At 34.8% G+C, this 19,884-nt stretch overlaps 3 protein-coding genes across 8 annotated transcripts; 2 read left to right on the top strand and 1 right to left on the bottom strand.

Moving 5' to 3' along the window:
* Nucleotides 1–122: 122 nt before the first annotated feature.
* On the bottom strand, nt 123–3,286 carry LOC124183595. The gene is made up of 4 exons (XM_046572266.1): nt 3,062–3,286; nt 2,825–2,934; nt 2,289–2,379; nt 123–2,057 (listed from the first exon to the last, which is right to left on the bottom strand). The coding sequence occupies exons 1-4, from the start codon at nt 3,117–3,119 to the stop codon at nt 256–258; spliced, it is 2,061 nt and encodes a 686-aa protein (XP_046428222.1). The 5' UTR covers nt 3,120–3,286; the 3' UTR covers nt 123–255.
* Nucleotides 3,287–3,472: 186 nt separating this feature from the next.
* Nucleotides 3,473–5,720, top strand: LOC124183605 (PCI domain-containing protein 2). 2 transcript variants are annotated; one of them, XM_046572287.1, is made up of 6 exons: nt 3,482–3,520; nt 3,697–3,926; nt 4,009–4,050; nt 4,134–4,255; nt 4,324–4,805; nt 5,053–5,720. In XM_046572287.1, exons 2-6 carry the CDS (start codon nt 3,906–3,908, stop codon nt 5,571–5,573), a joined length of 1,188 nt encoding a protein of 395 aa, XP_046428243.1. In that variant the 5' UTR covers nt 3,482–3,520; nt 3,697–3,905; the 3' UTR covers nt 5,574–5,720. The 2 variants fall into 2 exon arrangements, with proteins under 2 accessions (XP_046428242.1, XP_046428243.1); XM_046572286.1 differs by having other exon boundaries at nt 3,473–3,926.
* Nucleotides 5,721–6,321: 601 nt separating this feature from the next.
* Nucleotides 6,322–17,243, top strand: LOC124183588 (epidermal growth factor receptor substrate 15-like 1). 5 transcript variants are annotated; one of them, XM_046572253.1, is made up of 15 exons: nt 6,322–6,379; nt 7,094–7,138; nt 7,231–7,464; nt 7,890–8,162; nt 8,253–8,459; nt 8,597–8,760; nt 8,946–9,105; nt 12,416–12,661; nt 13,231–13,293; nt 13,831–14,174; nt 14,293–14,494; nt 14,582–14,707; nt 14,836–15,174; nt 15,489–15,535; nt 16,349–16,463. In XM_046572253.1, exons 1-14 carry the CDS (start codon nt 6,323–6,325, stop codon nt 15,504–15,506), a joined length of 2,478 nt encoding a protein of 825 aa, XP_046428209.1. In that variant the 5' UTR covers nt 6,322; the 3' UTR covers nt 15,507–15,535; nt 16,349–16,463. The 5 variants fall into 5 exon arrangements, with proteins under 5 accessions (XP_046428209.1, XP_046428205.1, XP_046428210.1 ...); XM_046572249.1 differs by lacking the exon at nt 15,489–15,535 and having other exon boundaries at nt 16,349–17,243; XM_046572254.1 differs by lacking the exon at nt 15,489–15,535 and having other exon boundaries at nt 16,312–16,491.
* Nucleotides 17,244–19,884: the final 2,641 nt, after the last annotated feature.

The raw sequence follows: 19,884 nt of genomic DNA, 5'->3' as shown, positions 1-19,884 counted from the left end.
GAAAGATGTACGTTTTATCAACTCAATTGTTGGAATCCTACCGAAGGAAGTTTGTGCTACTATTTCTGCATATACATACACGCCAATTTATAGATCTGAACAGATATTTTAAAAATTCGTTTATTCATACTAATTAAGATCAATGGGTAGAAAGACGATTACAATAAATACGTTGCAATTATAATTTACAAAAAATAACATTAAATTGTACAGTTATTAATTATACAAATACAGTTTATGCGTTACTACACGTACTTATGGGTAAAATTTTTGAGGTGTAGCATGCAAGTCATGAAGTTCGGATAACAATTTATCTGTTAAAAGTAATCCATCGTTTACCATACTACTTGTATCCTGAATCTTGACCTTTTCATCCGATCCCATTCGATAGCGCTGGACGTCTGGCGTATTTAAAAATTTATTAGCTGATTTCAGAACCATGTATTCCCGCAATGATCGGGCGTTCTTTTTCTTCCAAGCATTGCTTTGCCCAGGAGTGGTAGTCATGTTTGGCGTACAGGGTGGCTTGGACTGATTGTTAGATTGGGAAGCTGCAAATTTCCCGTTTTTTATCACAGGTGTACTGTGGCTAACAGGCAAGGACTGATTAGCATTTTTCATCGCTAACCTAACGGATCGTCTCCTGGTAGGTGGTTCGTTTTCAATATTTTCTATTTTATCAATATTCACAGCTAAGTTGGTAGATTCGTGTTTTGATAAATCATCATTTTTGTCTTTATCTGACTGGAGCTTTTCGTTACTTGACGATTTTCTCAGCTCGGCAGTCTCAGCAGTTTGTTGATGATATTCCTGGGTGTTTTTTAAACGGTTTCCATTATTATCAGACACAGACAATTCTTGGGCATTCAAACGCCTATCAAAACGCTCGTTAGTATTCCCATTGTATTGATATACCAAAAAAGCCATATCTTCATTACTCAAACTTCTCCAACCTTCCAACTTCAAATTGGACGCTCGGATTTTTTGATTATCCAAGTCTATATTCACATTTTTCAACTCCAATTTAAGATTTGCTAAATATTTCTCATGGTGGGATATTTCATCTATTAATTGTTTTTGTTTGAAAACGAGCACCTCATTCTTCATATCTATCAAATGAGACGTAAACTCAGTTAGTTCAGCATCACGATTTTCTTCAGTAGCATTTTTTATGCGTTGAAAAGTCGTCGATTCCTCAGATTTAACAGAATTTGCAGGTGGTTGTAGGCTTAAAACTTCTGAATATGATCCATCCTGTACAAATACACTATCTTCTAGTTCCACGCCAACATCAAAATTTGTTTGGGCTTGAGAAGCTACTTCCTTTTGCATGACAATTACTGTAGGCCGATGACATGCAGCTTTTTCAACATCTGAATCTGGCTGAACGATACCTAGGGTATTTTGTGAATCTTTAATATTTTTATCTGTTAAAGTAGAAATGTTCACAACTGTATTAGAATCGACTACGAGCTGTGAACAGTTGCAGCACTTAGTAGATTTCTGATTTTGCTTGGGAGAACTGGGCGTCGAAACTGAGTGAATTGAATCCTTTTTTGCATCTTCAATTTGATTAGCAGAAAAATTTATTAATGATGTAGTACTTGGTTTGATGGACAAGTTTTCATCATGTGTCTCAGAAATTAACGACGACTCTTCTGGAACATTCGAAGGTCTTCCACTTTGCACATTTTTGTGATCAACAAGGACATGGTTTACAGGTTTATAAATCGAAGATCTTACTGCCGTTGAATTTCGCTTATTAATAAAAGAACTCGTTATGGATCCCGGTGGTAATAGTCTGCTGCATCTCAAATTTCCGTTAGGATTAACTGTGCTCGGTTTTCGAGTGGGCTCTGCTTCACGTGCTGCGATGCTATCAGGTAACCTTGGCACAATTTTGTTACCATTCAGAAGTCGACTTTTTCTTTTTAAATGATTTACATTTTCATTTCGTTTTGAAGAATCGTATAAACTATCGAGCCTCTTTCTGGCATTGTTTTTGGGTGATTCAAACAGCTTATGAATATTACGAATTGGTTGCGGCAATGGTCGACCTGCAGAAGTAAGGAAACTTGTTACCATTACCAGTCTTAGTCATTTGGTACGGTACAAGAATGTAAGGTAAGCTACAATTTTGATAAAAGGAAAAGGAAAAAAATGAGACCTCCAAGAATCCATGTATGCAAGTTGAAAAGAAATTTTAAAAACTGAACAAACTTCTCTGCATTGAATATTTATTTATCTGTACCAGCTGGATATGAAACGTTCTATCGAGCAATACTGACCAGGAGTTTTGCGACTTGATCCAGTATTTCTGCGGTCCGATGGATCGTTGAAATAAGCCATAGATATTCTCACTGGTTGGCATTTTCTCTCCTGTGTATTAATAACAAAATATACAGTTGTAACCGTTAACTCTCGACAGTCAATTCTGTTAATATTACATTTGTAGTGTACATGTATAAGAGTGTGTCTAGAGCATTCACAAAGTGTAAGTGAGCCGCAAGTCAAACGTCGACGGGACTCTGGAATGTATATAGCAGACAGTCCAAATATAGAATTCGAACTACAAACACCATCTATTCAATTATTTCTCGTCGTTATCTATACCATAACATGAAATTAAAAACATACCTGAACGTGACAGAAAATAAGAACAAAAACAAACATGGAAAATCTATAACCTACGCATCTATTTGATAGTCAGCTTTGAAAGTAAAGAATTGTATATTATTAGCTCTTACTCTGGATATTTCAGCAAAATTGACTTTATAAAAATGGATTCTGTTAACATTTAAAATTTCCTGAATTTTAAACCCACCGATCGAGGTTTGGCTATTTGAGCCATAGCAGCTTCAGATGTTTCCGGTCCAGTGTGACCTGGCACAAGGTCACGGATACTAAATATTGGATATTTTTTTCCGCTGGATTCTGAAAAAGGTTCCATAATTATTTCCGACGCTCAATGAGAGGAAACAAAACAGATTAACGTCGGTGAACTAGTTCGATTATTTTACGTTTAAAAAATGTATTCTAGTATTGAATACGTTATACTCACTTGATGTGTAACATCGAGCATTGTTCGATAGATTCATTGTCATATTTTGTACTGACATTGTTCTTCTCGTTGATTAAACCATTCCTACTGATCTGCTCATTTATACAATATATATGTAATTTACACCAGCTGCAACCGTTCAGAATTCAAACCTCACCTAACCTAACCTAATCCAATGCCCGTAGAATGGGAAGGGAATATAACCATAGGCTGAATTTTTACGGTGCCAAGTTCTTGGCCAATAGGAATGCCGGTGAAGCAGGGAACCAACGCCACCTAGTGCACGCTGCATGCGAATTACCGATTTTATTGGCATTCCTATTGGTTAGGAACTAAAATGCAAAGCTGCGCACGCCATTTGCGCACAACGCAATCAGATATTGCAGCGGCATGTGTAGATTTGAAAACCACGAACGGAAGGTTATGGAAGTTTTTCGATTTTTCACCCTAGTTTTTCACGTATGTTTTCACTACCCACTAACAATCTTGGATGTAATTGAATATGTTTTAAAAGAAATTTGGTATGAGACACGAATCGCCAACTATCTCTTCTTGAAATATCAACATCATAGATGGGATTCGGATCGATAATAATGTTACTGACAATACGTCTCACCGTCGGCATGTTTCAACAGGCTATACCGGTACTAAAGAACACGACTATGGATTAATATTCAGAACCATTCCATAACCTAAAAAATAAACTTGATAAACTGTGATTTGTAATCTGTCAACACGGTCTAGACAGAACGTATTTATATCTGGAATTTCGCGAGAAAACAACTTTCAACAGATGTGATTGGCAGATCTTTATTAACCTGGTTACCGAATATAAAAATCTATCATGGATTCATACATAATGCAGGTAAAAAAATTGTTCAACCGCCCATCCAATCACTGGTTAATATCAACTGAAAGATGTGAGGTTATAATTTCTCTATTTACAGCTTCGGCGCGCTTGGTTGAATCAGGACGGTGACGTTCTGGCTGTAAGTACATTTGTAATTTTCCCATAATCGTCACTATGCATTCGAAGATTTTCCTGATTCATACCTGATGTTATTTAATCCAGGATCTGCTGTCGCTTAGTCATAATCATGCGACAAATCCTCAACTTGGAAGCGATGCTGCAATGACAAAAGCAATGGAACACTTATCAGCACCCTTTGACGACCTGGTTTTACACCATATAAAGTAAGTAGAATATTTTTCAGAGATGTTATTAAGCAAAAATAATTAAATTTTTGAGTAACATTTTCCAGGGTCATATCATCATTAAATAAAGACGATGCATTAACGTCGTATGCTCATCAGAGTGCAGCTATTCAGTCACTGGCAAAGATACTCCAGTTACAAAAAGACGAGAATTGGATGTTGCCAGTAATGAATTCCATGTGCTTAGATCTCAGGCGTCTAGCCCTTAAAGCTGAAGCATCCAAGTTTGGTAAAAATCAAAAGTCCGGTGAGGTGCTTGAAAAATGTGCTGAGTGCCTAATGAGCTGTTTTCGAGTTTGTGCAGCTGACAACAGGAACTCTGAAGATGACACGAAAAGATGGGGAATGCTCGCATTGGTTAACCAGCTGTGGAAGGTCTATTTTCGCATAAACAAACTTGATTTATGCAAACCTCTAATCAGGATCATTGAATCGTCCGGTCTTAAGGATCAGTTCGCGCTCGCGCAAAAAATTACGTATAAATTTTTCATGGGACGCAAAGCCATTTTCGATAGCGATTACACAGCTGGTAAGAGTCTATAGTCAGTTGCAGGCCTTTCCACTGACAGTCACTTTTAAACTGGAAATGTAGCTTATTGTTCATTTTTTTTAAATTACTCAGCATTAACAAATGTTTCACTTATGCTTTTCTAAATCAAAAAATGTTGAAAATGTATAATACAGATGATGTTAATTTTATCTAACTGGTAACGATGTTTTTAGAATGAAATTAAAGAGTAGATTTATTTAATGCCTGTTATTAAATTTTGTTACAGCGGACGAATATCTGACCTACGCTTTTGTCCGTTGCCACAAAGAATCAACAAAGAACAAACGTTTAATTCTGACGTATTTAGTTCCCGTCAAAATGCTGCTGGGCTATATGCCAAAAAAATCATTGTTAGAAAAGTACAATCTATTGGAATTTTGGGAGTTGGTCGAAGCTGTTAAACGAGGAAACCTACGCAGCTTGGAGGAAGTGATGAACAAACATGAGATCTTCTTTATTAGTGCTGGGATTTACTTAATAGTTGAAAAGTTGAAGCTCATTACGTATAGAAATTTGTTCAAAAAGGTTTATCTCGTTTTAAAAACCCATCTAATACCCGTAGCCAGTCTTTTGGCTGCTCTTGAAATGCACGGTGTTGACGATGTAGATATGGACGAAACGGAATGCCTTGTAGCCAATTTAATTTACGAGGGTAAAATCAAGGGTTACATTTCTCATCAGCACAAAAAATTGGTCATTTCAAAACAAAATCCGTTCCCGCAACTGTCATCGTTGAATTCAAATTGAATAAAAATGCGATAATCAAATTCTGTGAATTTTGAAGTGGAATATGATACTATAATTAATATCGTTAAGGAAACCGCTGTTGTGTGTACATACCTTTTATACGAAACCCGTAATTGTAGGTATGAATTAAATATTCTTGTTATACAAGTACGCATTTCTATTGTTTCTCTCTTGTCCAACGTCAGAAGATGCGTCAGACCATTTGCCAATGAAATAAAAGCTAATGGTATGATAATACGAATTTTAGAATACTATCAATATATATTCGTGAAGAGTACACGTTCGAAAATTCAAATTATGTAACTGACTTCGAGCTTAAGCATATTTTTTCGCAATCGTGAAGACAATTTAAAAGACAAGTTTCGAAAGGGGGAGGATTACTTTAACTGGTATAAAATAATCTGTCAAGTTTTTTATATTTTTTTGTTACTTAACAATTCAAATAGAGGAGATTAAAAATTTTCTTCGATGCATAAAGGCGTCATAAAAGTATATTTGAATCTGACACTAGACTCAAACGCGTGTGTACTGCATGGCAATGTAGGCAATACAGAAATTCTTTACGTAATAACGTAAGAAAATTGACGAAAGTATTTGTCTGTCGTTTGTATAATAGGGCATAATAAAGGGTCAGTTTTATCGTGATAATTGATCGTATAAATAAGAGTTATTAAATTTGTGAAAATCGTTAAAATGACGTACTATTGATTGAGGGCCTTATTGGTTCTTGGGCCTTCGGACCGCGGCCAATGAAAATTGCGTTAGTATTCGATGCAAGTATGGCCGCCTTGCCGTCACCTACGCAGGTATGTAATATTTTTTACATTATTTCCCCTGATTAATTCCTGTTGAGAATACCCTACGTGAGATATAATGGTAACGCGGATATTGTTTCGTAAGATAAATGAAATTCTATCAATAAACGCCTCCTCGTCGCTGTAAGAGGCGATTTTTTGGTCAACCTAAGCATCTCGCCACCCGTGACAGCATCGATGCTATCTCCGATTTTCGTTTGTTTATTTAACACGAGTGATTTTTTCATCGTGGATCTGTGGCCCTCGTTATTTAGTTAAATTGATCGTCCAGCAAGTACTGTTTAGCATTGATAACATTACTTCCATTAATCGAATCGCATGAAAATGGCGAACGTTTACCAATGCACACCCCTTTTCAGAATCGTCTCCTCACTTTGATGATAGAAAACCGTTTTGACAGTTGTTAAAAGAAGAGATAATAAAAAATATGAATAAAGAGTAAATCCTTTGTTATTGCATTTTCGAGTAACTTCATTTCTACGGAGATACGTTTTGTTCACCTCCTTCAGACTATAGATAATTGAAATGTGAAAAGGAATGTTTGCTGTCATTTAAACGTTATCTAGCCTAATGCCAACTATCTTATTTCGCTTCCTGTTGATAAATATACGATTAATTTTGGATCTAACATTGCAGTTATAATACTACAATTTACATCTATGATTACATTAGTGGAATACTAAAACAATAAAAACATTGTTTCAGGTGGCTGGAAGCCACAGCGCCATATATGAGGCCTATTATCATCAGGTAAATTACACTTTTACCTCTGTATATAATACAAATTATTAATTGTAATGTAAAGCGTGATGAAAAACGACTATACGTCAATTTATCCAAAGGTGGACCCTAACGGGTATGGCCGTATCGGAGCGATGGAAGCTGCACGATTTTTGAAAAAATCACAGCTGAGCGATATTGTGCTTAGTAAAATTTGGGATATGGCGGATCCACAGTCGCGCGGATCATTGGATAAATCCGGACTTTTCGTCGCGCTAAAACTTTGCGCCCTCGCTCAGGCAGGAAGTGACTTGAGTATGGCAAACCTCAATATTGAAACACCTCCACCCAAAATGGTAGGTTTTAATCATTATTAGTAACTCTGGTCATTCTATCTAATATAAAAACACTAGCTTTCAAACATATCAGTTATTGTCTTGTATTTGGATATTGAGTGGGAAATATTTTTTCAACGAAATTAACAACTAAAAAACACTCAAGTACAATTGTCGTTGACTGCAGAGTACAGCTGTTTAACACTATTTGCTTCGTTATCTTATCAGTTTAACATTCAAAACCTCTTCAAGTGTGTCTACTTCATATCTGAAAGAGAACAGAGATTACAGATTCCTTTTTTTCAAAGATATTTTACAATGGTCTCTGGCCAACTCAGTCATTTGAATACATCAAACTGATTTTAACAAACTTTTGATATCATTGATGCTAATGCGTATGCTATGTTTGACGAAACTTTTAGAGAGACATAATTAACGTTTTACAGGGTGAAATTCCAGTGATACCCCAAAAACCAAAGCCTATATCTCCAGGGATAATAACATCGATGAATAACGGGGACTGGTCGATAAAACCAAGTGAACGAACAAAATATGATCAGTTATTTGACAGCTTACAACCAGCTAATGGATACATTCCAGGAAATAAAGTGAAAGGTGTTCTTATGGATAGCAAACTGCCTCTTGATACTCTAGGACAAATATGGGATCTTGCCGACATGGACAAAGATGGAATGCTCGACAGGCATGAATTTGTCATTGTAAGTCCTGTCGCTTGTCAAGTGTGAATAATTAATTTTTGTAATCATATTATTATTACTATTATTGTCTTTTTGATCTGTATTCTTCAGGCTATGCATTTGGTCTACAAGGCACTTGAGAAATATGCTATTCCCAATGTGCTACCTCCAGAATTAATGCCACCAGGCAAAAGAAAAGAAGTCATCATGTCAGTTGCTAAATCCCCAGTACCCCCAATGGTTAGCGGACCACCGCCTATTCCTCCTTTACCTACTGCACCTGCTCCCAGCAGTCTTGTCGGTTTAGAATCTACAAAGGTAATCAATTTTTGCTTGTCAAAACATGCAGCAGAGAAGGAACTTTGATAGAAAACTTAGCCTGAGTCGTGATTGAGTGATCTGCTAATTTCTTAACAATAATTCGACGATAAGATTCACCTTATTCATCATTTTAGCCACCAGCTGTTCAACACTGGGTCATCTCAGCCGAAGATCAGGCAGCTGCGGACAAGCTCTTTGCGCAAGCAGACATGGATATGGATGGATACGTATCTGGGTCTGAGATCAAAGATGTATTTCTACAGAGCGGCTTACGACAGACTGTTTTAGCTCAAATTTGGTATATCTTTGTTACAAGTATTCCGTTACCTGTCTCAAAAAATGTGTTCTAAGCCATTATTTTTTGCCTGTAAACTAGTCTATGTCTTCTTGAAAAAAATCAAATAACATACTTTCCTTAAGCTTTGGTTCCTTCATTCAGTCGATGATGAACCATTGATAAATGATTTATTTTGTACTCAACAGGGGTTTGTGCGATATTTGTCAAAGTGGTAAACTGAATAAGGAACAATTCGCTCTGTCGATGTGGCTTATTAAGCAGCAACTAAGAGGCAAAGAGCCTCCCGCTACTCTAACACCTGAAATGATACCACCGTCTTTAAGAAAACTCACAGAAAACGTTGTGGTGAGTATTGAATAACCAATGAGTAATTACCTACTTCAATCAGTTGCTGAAAAAACTGGCATTCGCGCTCTTTTATTTGTAATTCAACCCATCAACAGCTCACCAAACAAATTAATGCTTGGTAATACGTTTCCGGCCTTTGAAGGCCTTCCAGAATACGTAAAGAAGTACGGTAATTATTATAATTGCCCCAAACATGAATACGTGATGATTAAATTTTATTCCTTCAATTTCATCTGTCACTTCCAATCGTATTGTACCAGCTAATTCTTCGTTCTGCCAACAACTGGAAAGTATTCAACAGCTTTAAACTATATTTGTAATTAGAATTTCTTCTTTTTTTTTTCTATCACCCAGTTTGTCTCTTACCTGTAGATATTTGCATCTATAAATAGCAGTTCTATTATTACCAATTGATTCTTCATATTTACGTAAATTCTACCTCTAGATTGTTCGGCTATCAGCTTCGGATTCACCACTTTATTTCCAATTTGCCAAACAACTGGAGCATCGGTATTCATATTCCTTGCAATATTGAAAATAGGATACAGTGTAATGCACTATTTGCCGAAATTTAAACATCTGCAAAAACAATTTTCTCTCTAACCCAGGACACTTCAGCGTTGTCTTTGTTCCGTGTTTTTTGTAAAACGTAACGCGGGTTACAGTTGGCTGTGTATCGGGAGGATCTTGAAGCATTGAATAAATGCCAGCACTGTTGTTAGCGCTCTCCAATACATTCCCTGCTTTGTCCCGTACTTCGAAGATGATATTTTCTTTACATTTGACCTAATAACAAGGCGTCTAAAGTTTTAAAAGTAACAAATAATGCAGTCGAAAGCCGCAACCTGTACCTTGCAGAATCCGACCATAATCTCAGTCTTACGATTTTTTATCTCTTTTATATTTTGAATCAATTTTGGTGTCTGCTTGGATCTACAAGGAATCTTGTTTTTAAATACTGGTAAAATAGTTGCCACCAAATCTGATATCTTTTTTGGATCCTCTTCTTCCTCAGTTGTGTCCTCATTGGCTGCATTTGAAAATGGGAATTCAGATAAATGTCATGGCGCATCAGTTTTTTTGTTTTTTTGTATTTCCCAAATTGATCAATCACTTTCTCTCTTATTACACTTGGAGTTTACAAGCTCGAACTTTGATTTCGATACACGTTCATCCGTAACATGTTTATGAGTCGAATTGTCGAGCAATGAAATAGTACAGTATCCATATCTAATTCTTTTCCCAACTTTATTGCAAACCGAACACTCTGTCCACTCCGTCCAGGACGAATAAGCCTTTAAATTGTAGCGCGATATTATCGTTGGCGATGAAGCATGATCCCCTTTAGGCGCTTCGTCTGGCCAAACTGTCTGCGTTTCTTCCGAGCTGTTATCCACATGTACAAAGTACGGAGTTGCCAAGGTATTGCCAAATTCGCACCAGTATTGACCTGATTGGTATACCTATATTTTCATGCAGAAATGATTTTTCAATTGTGAATGAGAAGTTGTTTGAGACACCTTAGGATTGGTTTAGTTTTTCATAGTTTACTTGGATATTGTACATCATCAGGGTTTTACTCTCCGGTGACATTAGTGTGTGTTCATCCAATTCCACCAGCTGATTAGTGACACTGTTGTTCGAGCTGCTGTTGAAGTACCATTCAACTAATTCAATTACATGCTTTTCCGCCGGTGAGATACATATGTCGCACTCTAATCTGTTGAATTAATGCTATATTTCAATTTATGGTTTTTTTCAAACATAGTAAAACAACTGTATTACTCTAATGATGTGCCTTCCAGAGCCATTACTGCTTCAGGATAAATTGTTTTCTCTGCTCCACTTCTGGCATATTTTTGTTTCAAGCATTCATAATATTCCAGCCACTGTTCACGATTCACCTTCCTCAACGTATCGTTTGTTCCCGGATATTCAAACTCATTGATGTCCAAACTTAATTCAACCCCTCAAATGAATAAGATTTTCGTTTCTTATTACTATTTTTTACTTGACACGATCTGCACATGTAAGTTGAATCCGATACTGCCTTGTAAATGATTAATTATGTTACCATTTTTATTTTTGTTTAATATTCCATTAATCTTTTTTCTCCACTTCTCAGTTTTACTGTTCAATTTTTGCTTTATGTTGTAACTCACTGCCACGCTCATCGCAACGTACAACATAATTATAATTTGTAAATTCATCTTGTCCTTTTATTTCCATGACGTAATAGCTGCTAAATGATCATTTCTCTTTTGTTGTGAAATACTTGAACTTGCATCCGATCTTCTTTCTTTTAGTGATTCGGTGTTATTATTATAGTTGAAAAGTCATACGTTTATGGGAGAAAGTTTTGTACAAAAAATGGATAGTTCAAAATCAAATACATCTCTATCCAAAAACTACTCAGATTTGAGTGATTTAATACAAATTGTGCCGACCTTTGCACGAAGGTATCCGGCTGTAATAGCTCTTCAAAAAGAAAGAAGTAAAATCTGCTCGTACGTAAAAGAGTTACATAAAGAAGCTAGTAAAGCGAGATTGGAGGCTCTGTACGGAAAAGACTATTATGGAAGAATTTTACTAAAACCCATACACGAATATAAGAAGGAATTTCGTATGCGTAAATTGAATGACGAAAATTTTATTATTATTTATAAAGATAAAGATATAAAAAATCGGCAAATCAATCTGCAAACGATTGATTTACCCAAACTAGTTACAAAATCTAAGGAAAATCGTAATAAATGTAAAGTTCCGGATTTCACGCTACTCCAAAAAATTCGTAACCAAGATTTAGGTAAATTCTCATCGCTATGTATCCGAACGTTTTTCAAATTCATTGATATTAAATTTCCTAGAAAAGGTACGAAGACAGTGCATCAAGGAAACGGAACGTGCTGAGCAATTTTGTCATGAACGTCGCCAGAGATTAGAAAATACGAAACAAAAGCTTTTAAAAAATACCCGAAAATCACAATCAAAAATTCACTGTTCACTTGAACAACGTGAAAGAGACCAATTGCCAAAGTTTAATTAAATAAGGACATATGTGTGAACAAGGGGATCACTTGGCATAATAAAGAAATCAATTTTGAACTGTAATTTTTCTACTTATTTATTTATTTTTGTATTGTAATTGAAGAAAGATAATTTTTTATTCAACCCCATTTATTGAAAAATAGTCATTTGCGATGGAAGAAAAAAGATCCTTCTTACTATGATCTTTGTATTTAGTATCTTCTGACCTCGTCGTGTGCATATATGTGGGTACTCATACATTATTATTTCTCTCTTACAGGAAAACAATAATGTTTCCGGTTATTCTAACCCAGAGTTAGATATGATAAGCAAAGATATAGTGGAGTTGGTACGAGAAAGGCACACAATGGAGCAAGATATTGCACAAAAGGAAGCTGATATCAAGATAAAAAATGGAGAGATTAAGAGCCTTCAAAGTGAGCTGGACACTTTGGCGGCAACTTTGAAACAGTTGGAAAACCAAAAAGGAGAGGCTCAAAAAAGGCTCAATGATTTAAAAGCACAGGTACACATCTTGTCCAGTTATCGCTTTGTAATGTATTATTCTCTAACAGAAACTATGAGTTTGTTCAAAAATTTACGCATCGTCGAGTATTTAGAACTGCTTGATGATTTTTGTATTGCTTTGCTTTTGAATGTGCAGACATTTTTTTTAATTCAATTTATATTCAATTCATATAAAAATTAAACAAATGACGAGAATAATATTATTTCGATTCAATTAAAAAAACAAATCTAAACAAACTACCAACAAATCTGCCAATATTCTAAAAAATAATTTTGCGTACACATGTTTATAAATTTCCGATACAATTCGCGTAGCTAATGATAAACAGATTTGTTGTATTGTCTGTTGATATTTGTACTTGAACTATTTTCAATTTTTTTATGTATATATTGCTGTCATACCTATTATGATAACATAAAAAGCATTTATAATTTTACTAGTCCTAACTGTGATTAATTTAGCATAAAGAATTTAGCTTTGAAATATAGCTAAAGCTAAAAAAAAAAAAACGCATTTTTTATAATTTGTTTTCGTTATGTCTGTTTTTCTTTTCGTTTGGCTTGTAGAGAGCTGATGTAGATAAAGAATTGAGTGAGATCGAGCACGAGATTCGTGAGGAGCAAGACAAGGTATAACAAAAAAAAAAAAACACTACATTTTCTTTATACAAAAACAGAAGAAAATAACATGTAACCATATTTTAACATTGATACACTAATCAGATTTTAACGCATGTTCCATTAACGCGTGATAGCATTAATTGAAATGCTTTACTTTCATTCGGAACATTCAACTCAGATTTAGATAATGAAATTTATTAGAAGCGCATGGGGCAATGAAATTATGATTCAAAGATAGAGCATTTTTCGAGCACGTATTTTAGAAAATACCTATATAGCCATATCACTCGGTTTTGAAGCGTCGTACAATTAAAAGTATACTGAATTGTATGTCAGTTTCTGGTTTTCCATCCTAAGAAAAAGCTAAATTCAGGCTTTTCAGCCACAAAACGTTTTACGTTCAATTCGAAATTTCTGGATTACGACTAGATTTCATTTTCTTCGAGTAAAATGCCGCGAATAAACGTTTTATAGATTGCTAAAAAAAAAACTTCAACAAAAATTGCGAATATAAACATTCAAATTTATTTTTTGTCAAACAAAAAGGTAGATAAACTTCGTCAGCAAGCGGAAGAACAAGAATCCGTTTTACGCACCCAAGAAGAAGAGCTCAGTTCCAAAAGGCAGGAATTAGAGGGTCTTAGATTGGAAGAACAACAGCTTGAACAGCAACAAGTAAAGAGTAAAGATCAGCTTAACGAATTGACCAAAAACCTTCAGGATACTCAGCTTCAAATAAGTCAGGCAAAAGTAAAAATTACTCATCTGGAAGAACAGCAAAGGCAAATGAGCGACGCTATTGCGTTGTACGATTCAGCTCTTGCAGCTGGTGATCCTAGTCTTGTCCCTGACACCACTCTGCGATTTGAACCAGAAATCCAAGATCCTCAGTTAGTATACACTTAATAATTTCGTCAGTAAAAACTTCACTCTTGAGATAGTTAGCAAACGATATATTTATCAAATATTTACAATTATGCGGAACTGTAATCGATCCTGCATTTCCAGATTCAAACTTGATGATCAAAGTCCTATAAAAGTGAACGGATTTGACGATAAACGCGACGATCCTTTCTCGAATGCAAACGGACCAACCCAATCAAGTGGCTTCAATGGTCAAGATCCATTCGCCTCGAATAAAGCGAAGGAAGCTTTTGTTGCCGAAGGTGCCGATCCGTTCGGAAATTCATTCAATTCACAACCGGCGGCTGTAAGTTTCTTGTTCAAATTTAATTTTCCTAACGTTATACTCACATTATTTTTGGTATTCATTAATAATCTGTTTATTTGGCAACAGGAACGATTCCCGAGCGATTTGTTCACCGCGTTTAATAATTCTAGTAACGAGAAACAGGATCCGTTCGATCCCTTTGGTGACGAAAAAAGAAATAATTCCAATGCACCGGCGACAGGAGGAGCGCAGGTAAAATATGTATATCTGCTCATACAAAAGAAATGGATTTCAAACACTCCTGACGCTGTATATTTCAGAGAAAATTTTGTCATTTGGGTGAAAAAAAATTCTCAATTATACATTGACAATTTATTCAGGCCGTCAAAGATCCGTTTGGTGACGATCCGTTTGCGAATCTGCATGCGCCAGCACGCCCGGAGAGTCCTAGTCCAGCTTTACCTCCCAAAAAGGCGAAACAACCTCCACCAAGGCCGGCACCGCCTAGACCTTCGCAGGGTCCTACAGCAGGACTTGGCGCAGGTCCGACGCGCGCAGCGCCTGCACCGCCTACACCTTCGCCGACTCCAGACCCCTTTGTTAACGCAAACTCTGACCCTTTTGCCGCACCAGCGGAAAATAATAACAACGAAGCTGCTTTTACTACTTCAACTTCTTCCAACGCAGGCTTTGCTGATTTTGCTAATTTCGATGCAAAGGTGAGGCTCAATTTCATATAATCTCGTCTTTAACGCTTTATTATTCATGTTATCAGTCAGAGCATGTCATTTTCAATAGCATTGTTCGAAGTTATGTTATGGTGACTTCATTAGCTACAGTATTTTCACATCCAATATTGTTTAATTACTTATTAATTTTATTCGAGAGGAGACTTTGATATTTTATTTTCCCTGTATTCATTATCTACATCACCGATTGTTATTCGTGTATCAACTTGAATCTTAATCTCACACTCTTCTGCAAAACGCAAAAAGTCTCTTTTTAAAGTTGATGCTTATTTCGATTGTTTCAGAGTACATCCCCCTCCTGAGTATCCTGTTGAATTTCTTTATTTTATTCGTATGTATTTAATCGTTTTCATCTCCTCTGTACAGTGTTCCCACAAAACCTACAAACCTTCTCCAAAAATTGTCGATCCCTGGTTATTCTGCACAGTATGTTAGTTATTATAATTTATCACCGAACTAGGCATACGTAGGTAACGTTATTTGAAAAGACGAAAGAAAAGTGTTCAACTGTTATTATAGCGAATATAAATATTCATTGCAGATAATTGATAAATTGACAAAACGTTCACTTTCTGACTACTTTTCAAGTAACGCCCTCAAAGTACATAATTACAATGCAACTTTATGCGTTTACGGATAAAAATATTTACAATTGTATTCAATAATAATCGTTGTTTTTTTCCAAATTTATTTTGTATTTAGGTAGATGCTGTTACAATTTTCAGTTTACCCACTGACCTGTCTCCTGGAGCATGACGCAAGCCCAATTTATTTACTATTTATTTATACATCGATCTATGAATGTTTCTTACTCCCATCGATAACAGCTTTTTCAAATTCATTAATGTCACTGCAAAGTGCAAAACAGAATTTTTGTTCTATACAAATTACTGAATATTTGTGAATTGCTCTAATTCCAGCTTGTTAGCTATTCTGATGCGAGTCTTTATTCCTCTTGCGAAGAAAAAGCTATTATCGATATGTTTATTACTTTATGTGTTTATTGGCTTATTTTTGTAGCATCGTTTTTACAGTACTAGCACCAGCAGACCGATGGCACGTGATGATAACCGGCGGTTCTCGCATTTTTTCTCTTTAAATTTTCAGTAAAACAAAACTTACACGTGAAAAAAAAATGCTTCAGCCAGAACCAGTTCCTAGTCGACTGGCACCGCCGAGACCAGTGAGCAGACCGCTGACAACAACAACATCAGCGTCGGCACCTAAACTTCCAGACTTTACCGAAGATCCATTCCGAGACTACAGATACGAGGATCCGTTCAATATCACAGATCCGTTTGAAGACGAAATTGAAGATTCAAATGCAAATAAAAAGTCTGTCAGTACCGGTAAGCTCGATCCTTTTGGCTTTGAAACTGATACAAGGTTTTCCGGTAAGGATTCATTTCCAAAAGGATTTGATTCCGATTTTTCAAACACATTTCCATTAAAGAAAAATAAACCCGATAGCAAAATAGTCAACAAATTTGATACAGATTTTGGCAGCGCATTTTCAGATACTAATAAAAATACCAAAGCTTTCGAGGCTGATTTTGCAAACAATTTTGTTGATCCAAAATCAAAGACGAACGACATCAATGATGCTTTTACAAGTAAATTGTCTGGTGCTGAGAAGGCGAGTAAAAAGTCTGGCTTAGAGTTCGCACACACTTTGAAAGATAAGCTATCATTTGGGGATAAAAAAAATCGTAATAACAAAACGTGGAACGGTAACAGTGGATCTGTTATGTTAACCGAAGAACAACAATTGGCATTAGCTGCTCAGCAGAGCTTGCGAGCCGAAGAGGAAAGGCGCAGACGTAGAGAACAAGAAGATGCAGATTTAGCTCTTGCCTTAGAACTTTCTAAACAAGAAAAATCTGGTAAATTTTAACTCGTCATAACCTATTAAATCACTGTTTTGTTATTTATCAAATTTAAGTACTGCATTGCCGAATATTCTTTAGTTTTTCAAAACACAAATGGAAGGGACAAATGAATACCGAATAGAACTTGTGCCGCTTTGTGTTCATCGACAAGAGAAACCGTACCTTTATGATTTCATTCAATTAGTATCCTCAAAGACTTATTGCAATTTAATTTGGATAAAATTGTTCAAATATGCAATATGATATCAAACCTCGATATCATATTTTGTTTTTTAATAAGAAAAACGCGATAATGTATGATTTGATTTACATTGTTTTATTTTCTTTCGTTTCACTCGTATCTTTTGACAAATTGATTTAAGATCAAAATTAGATCTTTTGCAATACGATGACACGTTAATAGAATTGCTGTGATTATTAATTAAACAATGGTGTAGATTACTCTATTTCTGAATTGATATACGACGAGAACGGTTCAGACATAGAGATTTATTAAAGATGCCATGTGATCACTAGTTTTGATTCGGGTTATTTTATTTTCAAGTTGACTATTAATTAGTTGATGCTTCAGCATTTCATCACCGAGTACATTAAAGAAATTTTTATCCACAAATAAAGTGTTAACGATATCGTTGTAAAATGTCAAGTTATCGAATGTTGATTTTGGAAATCGGTAAAAAGAAACAATTTGAACTTGAAAGATATAAGAAGTCATAACTTACAATTAGTTTAAAGCAATCGAGGCAACACATCGATTTGAAGTTGTAATGTTTTTTTTAAATAATACTTTGCCACCTAAGTAAATACCCGCCACGCAAATAGTGTTTGCCAGAGAGGCAGGAAAGGAATAGTGGTAGAAATTGAATTAGTGTTATCGATGCCATATCATTTTTGATTCATTTCTGACAGTGATAGCGCGTGCGTATTATTTTATGCTCTTGAATCATACGACATATTAACCAAATCTCCAAAGTTATATTTTTACGTTCATCATAATACCATTCCCAAGGTATGGACCACAAAGTGTGCATCAGTGCAAATTATAGAAAAAAATGTGCATATAAATATTGAATACAAATTTATCGATAACTTTTTGTTGCAAGTCCAAGTATTACAATTATCCTAATATTAAGGTAATCTTTCATTTATTATTATTATTATTGTTGTTATTATTATTATTACTATTATTACTACTACTATTATTGTTATGTTGAATTTTCGAATTCGCTAGGCAATTTGGCCAAATAAAAGAAATATATGTTTATATTTCTATTTGAACTGCATAATATGCAAAATAAAAAAAATATCTCTAAACAGAGGTAAACTCACTTTTATCATCGACGTACAACAAGTTATTATCATGTATAAAAAAAATCTATAAAGTTATTCTTATTCGATATAATTCATTGTTTGTCATGAATCTTCACATGGCCGACATTTGAGACAAATTCTGTATGACATGTGTCGGGCCGTTAATGCCTTAATTGGGTGTAAAGTGTAAACTCTGAGAATGCCCGTACATGAATAGTTACCATACCTAAAATTATATAACGTTCATTTTCTGTGAATAAAAACAAAACTTCTATCATGATTCTGAAAGATTTATGGTTGTATTGTCATAAATGTATAATTATGGACGCTTTCTTTTTTTTCTACAATCTTTGAAAAACTCCAACCGGTCAAATACGTGTCATCCATAGCTTTATATGTCTTTGAAATAATAATAAATAATAAAATCGACATATACGTGCTTTCACACTGTATTACTAATACTATACATATAGCATACCAAAAATAAAAGGAAGAAGGAAAGAAATGCTAAAAAAAAAAGTATAATATATAATCGAAACACATTATAGTAACAGATTATTAGTGGAAGGACAATAATGTCAAAAAGATATCATAGAATTTGAGATATTAGTTTCAAGGCATACGAAAAATAAAACAAAAATAAATAAACAATAAAGGTACGCTTTCGCGCATTCTGTACGAAACGTTACAAATTTAAAATTCAGTAATATAATGAATTGAAAAATATATTTATATATTTTCAATATATTAAGTAGATATTGCATCGTAATGTACAACCAATATTTTAATTTTTTTCTAGTTTAGTTTCTGTTATTTTTTTTTTTTTCTCTCTTTTTTTCTCTAGAAAAACAAGGGGATTGAAGGTAACATGTTTACTTTCACTTGTGCTTTTTTTCTGATTGTAACATTGTCCTTTTTGACTTTGAGAAAGGTATAGTTATGTACAAAAAAATTAAAAAAGAAAAAATATACGATACGTAGAAAAGCATACATAATCATCTATCAAAATAAAAAATTGTGCTTGTTTATAATTAACGAAGAAACGCGACGTGCAGGCAGTTAGTAAAAAATCTTTGCAGTACGGTACTTGCGTGTAAAATGCCTTTACCATTTGATTGACGTAAAGAAAATATTAACTTCTGTATTATAATCAAAGTACCGACTCAACGACAATTTTACTTCGTACCATCATAATAACATTGTTGTGATGCTGTGTATCTTTCAATCTGATTATTACACCTTTTATTTCAAATCTTCAAGCAGTGAGAAATAATAACGTCTGTACCTTTATAATATGTTGGCTAGTTATATTATTTGTAAGTTTTCAATGGCGTACGCTATGTTTATGTTTGATTAGTGTACACTATATGTAGTAGTAGTAGTATACTTTATTTTCTACCTACTGTACACTATATTGGTATACCATTCAAATAAGCGCGATAGTCTTAACGCCAATTAGTAGTATCGTTATGATCATAAT

This window comes from Neodiprion fabricii, chromosome 5 (genome assembly GCF_021155785.1).
Source record: "Neodiprion fabricii isolate iyNeoFabr1 chromosome 5, iyNeoFabr1.1, whole genome shotgun sequence".
NCBI classification, from domain to species: Eukaryota; Metazoa; Arthropoda; class Insecta; order Hymenoptera; family Diprionidae; genus Neodiprion; species Neodiprion fabricii.
This window is presented reverse-complemented; position numbering and strand designations above follow the sequence as displayed.